Below are 14,847 nucleotides of genomic sequence, written 5' to 3'. Positions count from 1 at the left end.
ATGATATCTATACTTATTTTGTTATTATGAAAGAGTTGTTTGTTTCATCTTCATCACATTATGTTGAAATGTGCAAAGTCGATATGATAATCAAATTTAATTTCAATTTCCAATATTTCCAATCTTAACAAATTTAGATCCAAAGTGGAATTAATTTATGACGTGTTATTTAAAATAACCTATAATCAACTATATTTTTGGGACAATACAAGTTCTTCTTATTTTGTACTACGTGAACTGTTCATACAACATCAATGTATTCGATAAGATTCCTTTCCATAAAATTTATGCGGCGACTAGGCATTATAAAAATGAAGTACTAATGATAGAATCCTGTCTACAGTGTACAAGCCGCTTTAGCGGGTGCTTGTGCCAACCTCCATGCGCTGCCTGAGAAGTTAAACCCGGTGGTTCGTCCGCTGATGGAGAGCATCAAGCGGGAGTGCAGCGAGGAACTGCAGCAAAACTCAGCGGATACGCTGGCGGTGTTACTAGCGCAGCTGGTTCATAGGGAACCGTGTCCTAACAACAAAGTCCTTGTTAACCTGAAAGCATTCTTAAGGTAGGTCTTTTGACAAAGATTGATCATCATCAAAAGTTTTTATTAAAATTCGTAATTTTATTAAAGTTTGGATAGCATAACTATTAGTCACTGTTACGGTAATTAGTAACATTACCGTTACGGTACGTGTATATTTTTTAGTCTAATACTCTTTTCTAAACTGAGCAAGTCTTTGTGCGTACACTCTGTATAAATATGTAGTCATTGCGCGAGTATTACATCTGATATCACACAGGTGCGATCCAGAGTTTACGCCGCGCATCTCGCTGGAGAGCGCCGATGACGCGGAGTCTGGTGGCAGCGGTGACAGCGGCCCTGAGACCCGAAGCGATCCCCAGGCGCATAAGAACGACCACATTGCCGGTACGTACTGCACAACACTTTCTCAAATTATGATTTTTAATAATATTTCCTTCTACGTTTTACGAAATATCTGATTATGATGTATAACTATGTATATTATGTATTTATTTACAACAAAAATATCTATGTGTTTACATCAGTACTCTATTACTTATATCACAAGCACTGCTTAACTAGAGACTAAATCGCGCTGTGTAAATTGTCCTGAGATATTTTTAATTTAAAAATGATTTGTCTAATCCGACTCGAAGGACCAAACCATGTGTGATGATATTTGATGACGATATTTCTAAAGTTTGTAATGCTGATCCTGTGTTTGATTGTTGTCGGTTTTGATTGGATGGGTATCAATTAATTAGTAGAAAAAATATTACTGTATTTTTCTATGATGTTATTGGTTATTTTTTACTCTTACTAAATATATACTCATATTTATCCTACATACATCAAGTGGTAGTCCATATATGCCAATACAGCAATTCTAATAACAATAATTATAATTTCAATTAGTAAAAATAAATTTCAGTGTAAATATTTTAGCACAGAGTTTTACTATTCGATGCTAGTAGTAGGGCTAAATAAATAGAAGGCATCATTTATAGGTAATAATAGTAATGCATAACCTTATAATGATATTTCTTGTTCCAGTGGACAAATACTCGGGCATTCTGACGTTGTGGGAGCAGCAGCGGGCGGCGGAGCGATGGGCGCCTCGACGTGGTCGGCCGCCGGCCACGCCCGTCACGCCCGCCACGCCCACCACGCCCACCACGCCTACCACACCCTCCACACCGCACACCGCCGCCGCGCTCGCTCTCGAACACGTGTTCGCGCAGGAGGACGAGGTAACTTACACTCACTTGTCACAAAACTCGAGCCATCGTCGCCCCTTACCAGCAAATTTAGGTTAATTGAATTCATTCACTAGAAAAAGTATCCCATATTATGTAAAAGAAATGGAAAACAGGCTTATATGTTTTATTTTATTATCATCATGACTATTAACCCAGTTCGGGGTGGTCAGAAGTATCGTCATGGTGAATGTAATACTTGACATGTCCACACTAATATATATCTTATTTAATTTCGAAATGCAAAACTAACTCTCCCGAGCCTACCGCCGTCTTTAACATTAGTTTTGATTTGTTATTCAAACACACTCGTGTTTGAGTATTTCCTTTAGCGGAGAGGCAATTATAAACATTAATTATCACACATTTTTTTAATTACAGTAATTACTACTCATATTTGAACTTTGAGCTTTGGTATTGTATTATTTGGTGTAGAAAATCACAAATAAATAAAATTAACATATAACATCGTGTGATATATTTTTACAGGCCCGCAAACTACTTCGGATACAGCGCCGTGGTGCCACGCTGGCACTGGTCAGCCTGACAAAGTATTTCGGAAACGAATTGCCCGACAAGTTGCCGAAGCTGTGGGAATTCATCACCGAACCATTTGCCAAAGTGATGACAGATAGTGGTGATTATATTTCTGATGATTATTTTTGCTTTTTGTACATTTAATTTAAACTCGTGCAACTTCCTTTGCTTCGCGTGCATATCTTAATTGTCATTTCGAGATGTCTGAAGCGCTTTGCGTCATACAGAACTTTTGTTGCCATTTCAGTTGCAGAAGAAAAAATGTCCTTCGAGCCGGATAAAATTCTAATATAAGTCCGCCAAACGTGTTTCAGAGTGTTAGAAAAAACGATACATTATACGAACGAACGTCAATCGCTCAATTACGAATGTTCTCGCAGAGTTGGAGTCTCAGTCGGTGGAGGCGGCGGAGGAGCTGGTGTCGCAGCTGCAGGTATTCGAAGCGGTGTGCGCGCACGTGGACGACGCTTTATGGCAGCGGCTGCAGCAAGCACCTGCCGCGTGCTGTGCGCTGTCCCGCAGCGCTTACACCGCTGTGCGGCACATGGCGGCGCGTGCGCTCGCCGTCATGGCGGCCAGGGATGATGCCGCTGTTATGCACACCATCATGCAGGAGGTGAGAGATACAATAATACATCAATGATCTATATGACCCCGAAATCGTTGTTTTGCCATATCAATTAAAATTGCTATTAAAAAATAAGGGTTGCTGGTAGATGGGTGAAAATTTAAGGATGTATGTATTTTTTAATGCCACATCCAACGGTGGTGTCCACTTTGAGTCCAACTTTTTCCTGATGTCTTCCTAATATAGTATTTATACCTTTTAATTTGTCTGCCTATGCTTTTTATGTATACTCTTGGGTATCACTTTGTAACTTTTGGGTATACTCTTTGGTTTTTTGTCCATTTAAGTATTTTTTAAACATTTCTATTCAATTTTTTTTTTTAATTTTATTGTTCGTACATGTATATAGTAAGGTTGTGCGTGTGCGTGTGCAGCTAATCCCCGCGCTGTGCGAGTCGAGCGTGGAGCGCGTGCGGTGCGGCGCGGCGGAGGCGCTGGCGCGCGTGGTGGACGTGCTGCAGCTGCAGGTCGTGCCCTACATCGTGCTGCTGCTCGTGCCGCTACTAGGTCAGTATTATATTGTGACTAGTCTAATATCACTAATGATGCATTAACACATTATTATTTTGTATTAAATGAATGGAATTTGGAAAGCGGTGACGTTGTAACGAGCGCTTTTACATGTAGTTCAGGTCGGTAGTAACTGAAAACTACTGGTTTGTCTCCAACAGCAAACAATGTACCAAGTTACTACCTTTTTACGCTACTCTACACATATGAGGAAAGGCAATTAAAAAATTTAGCGATAATAAGTAAAAAAACGACAGATAGATTTTTACATCGACAGATACACATACGGATGTATGATACACATACGTATGTATTTGTGTATACTTTACAACACAACACAACGTATAAATTACAAAAAGAAACAAAGTATATAAAAAAAGAAAAGAAGAAACAAATATAATACACAAAAAAAAAACAATATAATATATTGTATCATACATCCGTATGTGTATCTGTCGATGTAAAAATCTATCTGTCGTAACACTACTTATTATTGCTAAAGCAAACTACCGCGGTTTGTTTCCGTGAGCACCGTACAATTAGCGGCAGTAGTGAGCGTATGCGTGTGCGTGTGCAGGGCGCATGAGCGACTCGTGCGCGGCGGCGCGCGTGATGTCGACGCGGTGCTTCGCGTCGCTGGTGCGGCTGGTGCCGCTGCAGGGCGCCGTGCGCGCGCCGCCGCTCTCCGCCGAGCTGCGCGCCAGGCGCCGCGCCGACCAGCGCTTCCTCGACAACCTGTTCGCGCCCGCCTCCATACCGGACTACCGCGTGCCCGTGCCGCTCGCCGCAGACCTGCGCTCCTACCAGCAGGTACCACACCCGCCGCCTCCCACACGCCCCCGACTACTACCGACCTCCTACCAGCAGGTACCACACCCGCCGCCTCCCACACGCCCCCGACTACTACCGACCTCCTACCAGCAGGTACTTCACACCCCCGTCGCCCCCACACTCCCCCGACTACCGTGTGCCTGTGCCGCTCGCCGCGGACTTGCGGTCCTACCAGCAGGTACCACACACCTCTCTGCCGTCACAAGTCGTATCCGTCAAGAAGAAATTGGCCTTCAGTTATTCCATAAGTTCTTCCTCGGGTTTGAAGTGCCATCTGCATTCGTACTTAACGATTGGTGAAATTATAAAATTAGAATAAAATCTTTGAAATAAAATCTTTTCTCTACAATTTACCAACGTGAATCAATAATTCGTCTAAATATATTGCCAGCAGCTGGTAGCATACGAAAGTTTTAATGAAAAAATTACATTTACTTTATTACAAAGTGCAATAAATTATAAATATATATATTTTATTACAGGCAGGGATCAATTGGCTGAGGTTCCTGTACGAATACCGGTTACACGGAGTGCTCTGCGACGACATGGGGCTGGGCAAGACCCTACAGTCCATAGTAGTGGTGGCGTCCTCACACTGGGAGCGAGCTCGAGATAAACTGCCAGCTCTACAGTCGCTAGTCGTTTGCCCCCCAACGCTTACAGGTACCGTAACACTGTTTTTAATAATCCTCTTCCTTAAATGTATAGAAAAAAAATGTATTTTGCTAAAGCAGAACTAATCTAGAAAAATTACTTTAGAATTCAGCAAGAGATACACTATCTGTTTATCCCTTGCTTAACTTTCTAAAAGTTTCTGTTACGGAAGATTATTTGCACATTCCCGTAACTCTGATAAAAGATTAACCACTAAGAAGGAACACCTTGGGGTTTTTAGTCGGTAAGAGTCTGGTAGTACCTGGGACGGGCGGATCTCCATAATCCCAAATTAAATAAAAGGATAAAAAATAAAGCTAATTAAATATTTTATTGTTGAAAAATAGTTTCATATTGTACAGTTTTTACGATTATTTTATTTAACCCTGTCTATAAAATACAACATTCTTTCAGAAAATACGATTACAATTTAGGTTAGTTTTCTTTTTTGAACTAACACCGTTGGACCTAGCATAATTCAATGTTTTTATTCCCTAAAAACCATCTTGAAATTTGTAAAAACTAATATTGAAATATCTATTTTTTTACAGGCCATTGGGTATTTGAAGTTAACAAATTCATTCCGTCGAAATTCCTGAAGCCTCTCCAATATGTCGGTCCACCGATCGAGCGCGAACGGCTCCGCGGGCACGTGAAGTTCTACAACCTCATTGTGGCGTCGTACGATATCGTCCGCAAGGATATAGAATTCTTCAGCAGCATTAAGTGGAACTACTGTATATTAGATGAGGGGCACGTCATCAAGAATGGAAAGACGAAGGCGTTCAAAGCAATAAAACAGATAGACGCAAACCATAGACTGATATTATCCGGTACTCCAATACAGGTCAGTGATTTTGGTATGCATTCGAGTTTCAATGGAAACAAACGTCCTTTGGGTGGATATGGATAGGATTTAAAAAAATAAAAGGAGTTATTTTTATTACTTTTAAGCCATTTCAAAGAAAGTCGCAGAACACTGCAATTTGCATTTTTTAAAAGAGGTCAGAAGTTAAAAAGTGGCGTTGTCAAAGAGGCTATTGTCACACCTGTAACACCGCGATCTGTATAGATCTATTGTGTTTGTCCTTTTTCAAAGTTCACTTATGATAAGTCAAATCTATCCACAATACTTGGAATAAAGATATTATTCATTTGAAAGTTTTGTGATGTAAATACTGTGCACAATACTTTAAATATATTTACTTTTTAATTCAAAGGTGTTTGTACCAAATGTGTCAAAATGTGTATTAAAATTTAATCAACATATCGTTATTTATATATCACATATACTTACAATAAGTGAAACTATCGCAGTACTTTAAAAATATGTATTTTTGATTTGAAAATTGTATGGTTTAAATACGGCGTGGGCGTCGGTGTCCGCAGAACAACGTGCTGGAGCTGTGGTCGCTGTTCGACTTCCTGATGCCGGGCCTGCTGGGCACGGAGCGGCAGTTCACCGCGCGGTACTCGCGGCCCATCCTCGCGGCCCGCGACCCGCGCGCCGCGCCGCACCACCTGCAGGCCGGCGCGCTCGCCTGCGAAGCGCTGCACAGGCAGGTCGGAGCCCTACTACGATTCTGTACCCTTCTATATACCCCTTATATCAGAATGTCGTCTCACTACGTAGGTGGCAAACGGCACACGATCCAACTGAAAATTTGATGTTCATGAGCGACTAAAATGTCCTACATGAATAAATGATTTTGAATTTGATGGTAAACGGTTAGCTTAGCGCGCTGCCGACTCTTCAGAAACCTTAATATATCGTTCTTGAAACACCCAATGTTGTAGTCTCTCGAGAAAAACAAATGTAACAGCTCGTCAACAGCAAATGTTTGATGTTCTAGGTGTTACCGTTCCTATTGCGTCGCGTAAAGGAGGACGTGCTGAAGGAACTCCCGCCCAAGATCACTCAGGACTACTACTGCGAGCTGAGCCCACTGCAGCGGCGGCTGTACGAGCACTTCTCGCGGGAGCACATGCCGCAGGGCATTACTAGTCACACGCACGTCTTCCAGGTTCGTAATAACATATCGCATAAATCATCAGAAATACATTTTTGTTTCAAGAAGAAAAAAAAACATCCATCTGTTCATTCTAAAAATTTCGTAGTAATGAATATTAGAGGAAATTGTGTGTGTTTTTTTTATTGGGAGTTATTTTATTATTACGTATTGCTTCCAGGCATTGCACTATCTACAAAACGTATGCAACCATCCGAAGTTAGTGCTGACGGCGGATCACCCGGAGGCGGCTAAGGTGGCGCAACAACTGGCTACGCAGCGGTCCAACTTAGACGATATCGAGCACTCGGCCAAATTGCCCGCACTCAAGTTAGTTTACAAAGATATATAAATCAAAAAGTGTTATAACGCAATTTAAGACACTCGCTCAGTTATCTTTACAAAAATACATAATTGAAGTGACTGTTTGTAACTTCAAATTAATAGCTTTTCACTAGATGCACATGAAAGTATATTCGATACATCGAAATGTATTTTTTTTAAATATAAAATATATTACTTTTTTTGTAGAAATATTTTATTTTATAAAAAAAAAAAGTTAGCACGCGGACGAAGTTGCATCATTTACATTGTAGTCATTTATGCTTATTAAAATGTGGTATATTGTTCAAATTGAAATACAAAAACAATACAATATATATATATGACATTTTAGTCACACAAAAAAATTATATTAATAGTTTTTTTTTTATTTTATGTAATATTTTTGTTACGCACATTTTAACGAGACGCTATCCACAGACAACTACTGCTGGACTGCGGTATCGGCATGGCGGTACCCGAGCCCGCTAGCGGAGTCTCGGCGATAGTGTCTCAGCACCGGGCGCTGGTGTTCTGCCAGCTGAAGAAGATGCTGGACATTGTGGAGAAAGACCTCCTGCAACGGCACCTGCCGGCCGTCACGTACCTGCGGCTGGACGGCAGCGTGCCGCCGCAGCAGCGGCACGCGATCGTGACCAGGTTCAATACGGACGTCTCCATCGATCTATTGCTGCTCACCACTGCGGTAAGGATACGTATATATTACGCGCCCCTTGATCGATCCCCCGTCCAATTCATATGAGGATCGACGTCCTGAGCCGAAGATCGAATCCCTAGCGGTGCCCTCAGACTAAACTCGTATCCGTCAGGCGGGTGTTAGCCTTCAGCAGCTCTATAAGTTTGGAGTGCTATCTGCACCCGCCGATTGAGTGAGTGTTCTGAGGAATTGTTTGTATTAATACCAGAATTACTATTTTATTTACGAGTGAACTTGTTTATTTGTTTACGAATGAACTCTTTTAGAATAACAAATTTCGACTTGTGAAATATTTTACAGAACTTGATATTGTGCATTTATTTAATTTATGTTTATTGTACCAGGTGGGTGGGCTAGGATTGAATTTGACGGGCGCGGATACAGTGATCTTCGTGGAGCACGACTGGAACCCAATGAAGGACCTGCAGGCGATGGACCGCGCCCACCGTATTGGACAGAAGAAGGTCGTCAACGTGTACCGGCTCATCACCAGGGACACGCTCGAGGAGAAGATCATGGGGTACGTAAACTACATATTTTGTAATCGTTAACTTCCTTATAAAATTCAAAATATATTTATTCATGTAGGTTATTATTACATTACAGACTCTTATGATATGTCAAATCTACCGTCAGTTCGGAATGATTTCGAGATGAGAAGAACTGACAAGACACACACTTTATAGTCATACCATATTAAAATTAAAATCACTGTGATATTACATAAAAAGGATATTTATTATGAGAATAACAATAAACTATGTGTTCCTGATACTTTAAAATCGAAATATTGGGATTTATGACTTTGCTTCATAATCAGATTTCCTCCATTTTGCAATGATAATTAATTTTACAAAAAGCCGTTAAAGCATTCACGTGCACGACGCGGAATGAGCAAGCTGACGCACGGTGCGGTTTTTCCAGTTCTCTTTATTTAATATCTGTCGCTTTCTTTGTGGCGACTTCTCAGGCCTATGTCTTGTTATTATTATACGGTATGCTCCTGATTGTGTTGTGATGATCCCGTTTATATAATATCTACAAATTGTAAAGAGCAATAAATAAGAAGTATAAATACCACTGGTATAACTAATACCAATAATGATCAAATTCAACGCACATTCTGTATGAGTACCTATTTAAGACGCCAAGCATCACACTTAGTAAGATGGGTGAGATAAGGTAACAGTTAAATATTACAGAGGTACGACATAATCCTCCGGAATGGGTAGATATTTCGGCTACAAGAACAACACGAGATCATGTGATATTGATCACATGATCTCGTGTTGTTCTTGTATATAGGCGACTTTTGTTACTTATAATGCTGGGCGCTCAATATTTCCAGCTCACTATTCCAGTCACATAAAAAATACATAATTATTAAAAAATATAATGTGTCTTTAACAGGTTACAAAAATTCAAGCTACTAACAGCAAACACGGTGATCAGCAGCGAAAACGCAGCCTTAGAAACAATGGGCACTGAACAGCTTCTAGACCTATTCCAGCTGTCCAATGGACAATCCAGCCAACCCCAGCCTGGGTCGTCCACAAGCAAGTCCATCCTCGATACACTGCCAGATCTGTGGGACGACAAACAATACGAGGAGGAATATGATATGTCAAACTTTATTAAAGGTCTCAACAAAATGGGCACATAATCATTAAGAGAAATGAGTATTATTAATACTTATAGCCAAAAGTAATGAACTGGTGTGACTTTTATGTCGTAATTAGACTATATGATAATAGAATTAAATAGTTGAATATAGAAGAATAGTCTATGTTCTATCTCACGATATAAATCGTGGTATCAAAACTATTCCATTTAATGTTCTGAAGTTCTGATATCTAAATCTGATTTCAGAATTCTTTATTTAAATTTTGAATAGTGAAATGTCGACCACCTCCACTCAATATTTACGTAAACTTGTGTTTAATAATTCTTAATTTAAATATTCACAAATTAGGTTTCGAATTGTCAAAATTTAATTTAAGTTTTGATAAATTCCGCGTTCAATCAGACATTTAAAACGTGGAATTGAAACAGAAATTAGAATTGTGAGTGCAGACGTCAAGAGGTGTTTTTTTGCAAATGCTGTAACTAAAGTTTTAGTAAACTTTAAATAGTGTTAGAAGTGTGCTCCTTAAACGGTCTACACACGACAATAATGTTAGGGGCAATGTCGGAGCAGTGTTGGAAAGCGCCCTAGCGAAATCAGCGCTGATTTTTCATAGTACGCACGCCGAACCTATTTTACCTCCATCACCACTGCTCCAATATTGTGCCTGAGTTTAGTGTCGGTTTTAGGCAGTTCGCGTATTAAATTACTGAATTTTGTAGTTTTATCTGTCATTTAATACATTAATTGGGACATATTTGAAAACTGCTCAGAACTCTTAATCTATATGATATACTAAAAAGAGGTATACATAATTATATATATTGTCGGCAATTTTATTTATTATACAAATCGTCGATGTAATATTGTTAAAATTCAAGAAATGCATTGATTTTATATATTTCGATTTATGTTACAATAAATTACAACTGCTCAGTTAACATCGCAACATAGAAATCTCTTAGTAAATGTACTAAGATATTTCCACGTTCTTCATTATTTGTTATATATATATACCAATTTTAAATGACTCGTTACTTGAAATCTGTGTGAAATCTATGACTATTAATAACCCTATAATGTCTATTAAAGTTATCCAGTTGTTTACATAATATAAATGAATGTTAATAACAAGAATTCGTTTATAACTAATTTATAAACAAATTGCAAAACCAGACAATGATATATTTTTGCAATGTTATTATTAAGAACATAACTAATCCATGTTATTCTTTCATAATAATGTATATTATGTAAAGAATTATATATTACAAATTACATAAATTATAGTACTCCATATTTTTATATCATAATACTAAATAATAGGTTCCTTCAGTAAGAAATACCTCAAATATTTGTTTGTTATTCTTAGTCTCGTACGTTTCAGTTAACTTATTATATTATTTAAGTGCGAAAGTCATTGTTTTAGTCATTTTGGTAGCGTTAGTATACGGCAATAGCGTTGTTTTTTTATGTGTAACATGCTATTTTGTACCTGCTCAAGTATATGAAAATAGCATATAACGAATATTTGTATTGGAATTAATGTAATCAATTTTTGTGCGTACGTAGTTTTTAGATAGTAGAAGTATTCTAACTTGTATGATTATTTTTTTTGTACTGTTTAAATGTCAAATTATTTATTGTTTACAAAAGTTCGCCTAAAAATTTTAATATTTAATTGATTGTATGTTTGTGTTATTGTAATTATTATTTGGATATAATAGATTTGAAATCTGTCCTATATGCGAATTACGTAAAATTATCCAGTACTATCTGGTTTAAAATATGATTTTGGATTAATGTCGTAGAGCTAAGATATTTGCAACATCACGCACGTTACGCTTTCTCTTATTTATTTCATTATGTTACTTTGAAGTGTGAACTTTCATTACTACCAAATAAAGCATGTTTTTTTAAATGTCGTTTTCTTGTTATTCTTATAACATTTATCCCATAGAAATTGCATAGTCAAATTTACAAAAAAATTTACAAAATCAGATCAGTAATTCGGTTGGTCACTTTAAGGCAACTAGAGAGCCAAATGGTTACAGTTATGTATTTGAATATTACAAACTTTTTGTTGTTATATTGTTACATTGTCAACAAACAATATATATTACATTAGAAATGTTTTTACTTAAAGGTTTAACAATATTTTTAGGGGGCTAAGAAACTAAAAATAATTTTAGACAGATGAATGTTGCCACCTTTTTTGGGCTACATTTAGCTCCTGGAATGACCCCAACAACCCAAAAGAGAAGTTTATGCAAATCTTCGTGAAGGTGGCGCCACTACGTTAAAACGTAAACAAACCTGTAGAGTACTGAAGACTACTAAAAAATTAAAAAAAACTTTATACAAATTTTGTGATTTAAAAACACAACACAATAGTGTTTTTTTTATTACACTGAACTTATGCATGAAACGTCATTGAATGATGACGTGATTAAATAAATTGTTTTAAAATTAATAGCGTTTTAGTAATCAACGTAACATCTGATCCTGACTTTCAATTTCTACTAATATAATAATCTTATTCAAATCTGCTAATATTATTAAAATATTTAATTTTACACATAAATGCGATTTTATTCGAAAGTGAATTGGCAACACTGATCAACACCATGGCGAAACCAATGTCAGTTCTGTGAATATATTTTTGTTTTCTATTGTGAAAACCTTGTTTTCAGTTCGTTTGTATGTTAACAGACTTAATAAGAAGTTATATCAAGTGTTAATATTTTCTCTGGTTTTGATACTCTTTGTTTAAAGTTGCAAGTTTAATGTGTGAAGTTGTAACGAACTCTGGGATTACTCGGGAATTCAGGTGTCAACGAGGTAAGAAAACCAAGCACAATTCAATATTAAGGCTTCTAAAATTAACGCCTGCGAAACTAACTTGTGATTTTTCACTTATGAAGTTTTTAGTTAGGTTGGCGCCTTCGTGTTAAAATAGTACCAAATGTTCGGGTAATAGTTATAAATAATTCACGATCATGGAAAGGTTATGATTTAGTGTCTACGGTTGTTATAGCTGTAATCCTAGTAATTATTTAAACATAATTTAAAATACTTAATAATAGTTGCAAGGAAAAGTCACGTGTATCTCTAAAAAATAAGTTTTAAAGTTTCAAAAGTTTTAATTGCTACCCAACACAACACTGTCATCACACTGTTTTGTTTGAGTATTTTTTTTAAACTAACTTTCTATAGGTGAAGGAATAAGTTTCGAATGCATACTTTTTAAACTTTTATTACTTTTTGAATTATCATAGACTTTATCTTTTTGTTTTTAGATTGTATTAAAATATTATATAATAGTAATTTTTTACATAGTTGACTGGTAGTGGTAATATTGTAGGGCTGTTGTATAGGTATTAAATTTAATGTGTCATACTAATATTATGGAATTTCTATATTATTTGAGAATCAACAATAAAACTGAATTCATTAGTACTGAATGATGATTTAAAATTTGGCATTTGTTTACTTTGTTTTACTGTATTTGTAACTAAATTTTACTTTATGATTTATTTATGCTATTGAAGTGCATAGTAAAGTATTAAATATAAACACATATAAACTACTGAAGATTATTTATTTCATATTTTGCTTTTTAAGATTATAAATATTTTGTTATTAGAAATTTTAATTATAAAATTTTACAAAATTATTTTCATTGTTTAGTAAGACCTTAATTGCAAATAGTTCACAATCATTTTAATTTATTACAGCAAATTCTGCAGGTTTTTAATTAAATTAAATTTTTAGTAGTATAGGTGTAGTAACATTGCATTTACTTTTTAGCACTGCCAAGTTTCTAAAGTGTTTTGTTTGTCTAAAATGGAAATGCTATAGTCTATCTTACATAGCATAGTTATTTAGAAATTCTTTGCAACCATAAAGGAGAACAGTAATTAATGAAATTATTACACAAAAAAATATTATCCAAAACTCTTAATTACCTGATACTATCACCCTATACTGACTTTGTTCATGTTATGGATTACATTTAAAAAATTGATCTGTAAAAATGAACATTTCAAAAACTGAATTTTTTTTATTAAATAGCTGTAGCTATTTTAAAAAAAAAATCATGTTTCATTGACTATTCTCCACATGCACACCAAACCTCAAAATTAATTATTTATGTAATATTAGTATAGACATTATTCAAAACAATGCACTATTCTCAAATAATATTATAGCTAATTCTAAAAAAAATATTTTATTATAATAAACAAATATTAAAGATTCTAAAAAGAGAATATGAAGATATAAAAAGGCAGAATTTTAACATTCATGAAGTTAATTATACATTTAATGTAATTGTAAATTTTCTACTATTCTTATCAAAATAGCAATTTATTCAAACTCAAAATCATTTATTCATGTAGCGGTAATATTAAGTAATTTATTCATATAATTATAACAGTTTACACCATGTGTCTCAGAATAATTAGCAATTTATTGCTACTTGACAGTAATATAAGTGATATCTACATCTTTTTATCACTTATATTACTGTCCAGTTGTTCATTTAAGGGACAAAATCTATCAAGTTACCCTAAATTGTTAAAAAAGAGTATGTAATTTATTCTAGTGGCACAGATTGTGAGATGATATTACTCTGTACTTTACAATACAGCTCGGGCTATTTTTAGCCTCTTTTAACCCTCAATTTGCATAGGACTTTATTTTTTATATTTTGTATCCAAAACCAGAGGGCTTCTAGCTAGTAAGATGTATTAGAGCTATTTTTGAAATGAGAATGAATTAAAAATATACATAAATTATGCAAAAGTTACTTTCTCAAAAGTATAGTTTGTGATCCTTTGTAAATGACCTCATTTTACAGATTTTATTTTTTTTGAATACAGGTATCTTCGTACAATGAGTGAAGAGTAACGAAGTATTAAAAAATATTTTGTTCACTGTATATGTATGTAAAAAAATCTTGAATCAATTTACCTTTTGAATTTTTTATAATAAATTTAATTTATTTACTTCTCATATAATACATGATAGGTCTTATTAGTAAAAATAGCACATAAGATATGTGATAATCCATAGGGACACCACATCTACATTATTGTAAATTATATTAGAATTGCATCGTAACAAATAGTTTGTTTAAATTAAATATAATTAATTTATACAAATTTAATTATGAATTTTTTAATTAACTTGTCCACTAACAACAAATATGATTAATTTACCACAGAACCGCGGAAAT

The 14,847-nt window shown here is 35.7% G+C and overlaps 2 protein-coding genes across 2 annotated transcripts in view; both read left to right on the top strand.

Moving 5' to 3' along the window:
* The window catches only part of LOC131846279 (TATA-binding protein-associated factor 172), a 40,048-nt gene extending 28,536 nt beyond the window's left edge, over positions 1-11,512 (top strand). Inside the window, exons 21-35 of the mRNA XM_059195541.1 lie at positions 344-562; positions 798-925; positions 1,574-1,770; positions 2,266-2,413; positions 2,694-2,929; positions 3,316-3,448; positions 4,029-4,261; positions 4,765-4,945; positions 5,488-5,783; positions 6,326-6,499; positions 6,790-6,960; positions 7,127-7,275; positions 7,708-7,972; positions 8,329-8,504; positions 9,395-11,512. Coding sequence (XP_059051524.1) covers positions 344-562; positions 798-925; positions 1,574-1,770; positions 2,266-2,413; positions 2,694-2,929; positions 3,316-3,448; positions 4,029-4,261; positions 4,765-4,945; positions 5,488-5,783; positions 6,326-6,499; positions 6,790-6,960; positions 7,127-7,275; positions 7,708-7,972; positions 8,329-8,504; positions 9,395-9,647 — 2,959 coding nt within the window. The 3' untranslated portion in view covers positions 9,648-11,512. The remainder of the gene's footprint in view (positions 1-343; positions 563-797; positions 926-1,573; positions 1,771-2,265; positions 2,414-2,693; positions 2,930-3,315; positions 3,449-4,028; positions 4,262-4,764; positions 4,946-5,487; positions 5,784-6,325; positions 6,500-6,789; positions 6,961-7,126; positions 7,276-7,707; positions 7,973-8,328; positions 8,505-9,394) is intronic.
* A 722-nt stretch (positions 11,513-12,234) lies between these two features.
* Positions 12,235-14,847, top strand: part of LOC131846256 (axin) — a 90,156-nt gene continuing 87,543 nt past the window's right edge. Inside the window, exon 1 of the mRNA XM_059195519.1 lies at positions 12,235-12,449. The gene's annotated coding sequence lies outside the window, so the exon portion shown is untranslated. The remainder of the gene's footprint in view (positions 12,450-14,847) is intronic.

This window comes from Achroia grisella, unplaced genomic scaffold, assembly GCF_030625045.1.
Source record: "Achroia grisella isolate CSIRO2021 unplaced genomic scaffold, CSIRO_AGI_Agris_v1 utg509, whole genome shotgun sequence".
Taxonomy (NCBI): Eukaryota; Metazoa; Arthropoda; class Insecta; order Lepidoptera; family Pyralidae; genus Achroia; species Achroia grisella.
Note: the sequence above shows the minus strand (reverse complement) of the source record. Positions and strands in the feature narration are given on the sequence as shown.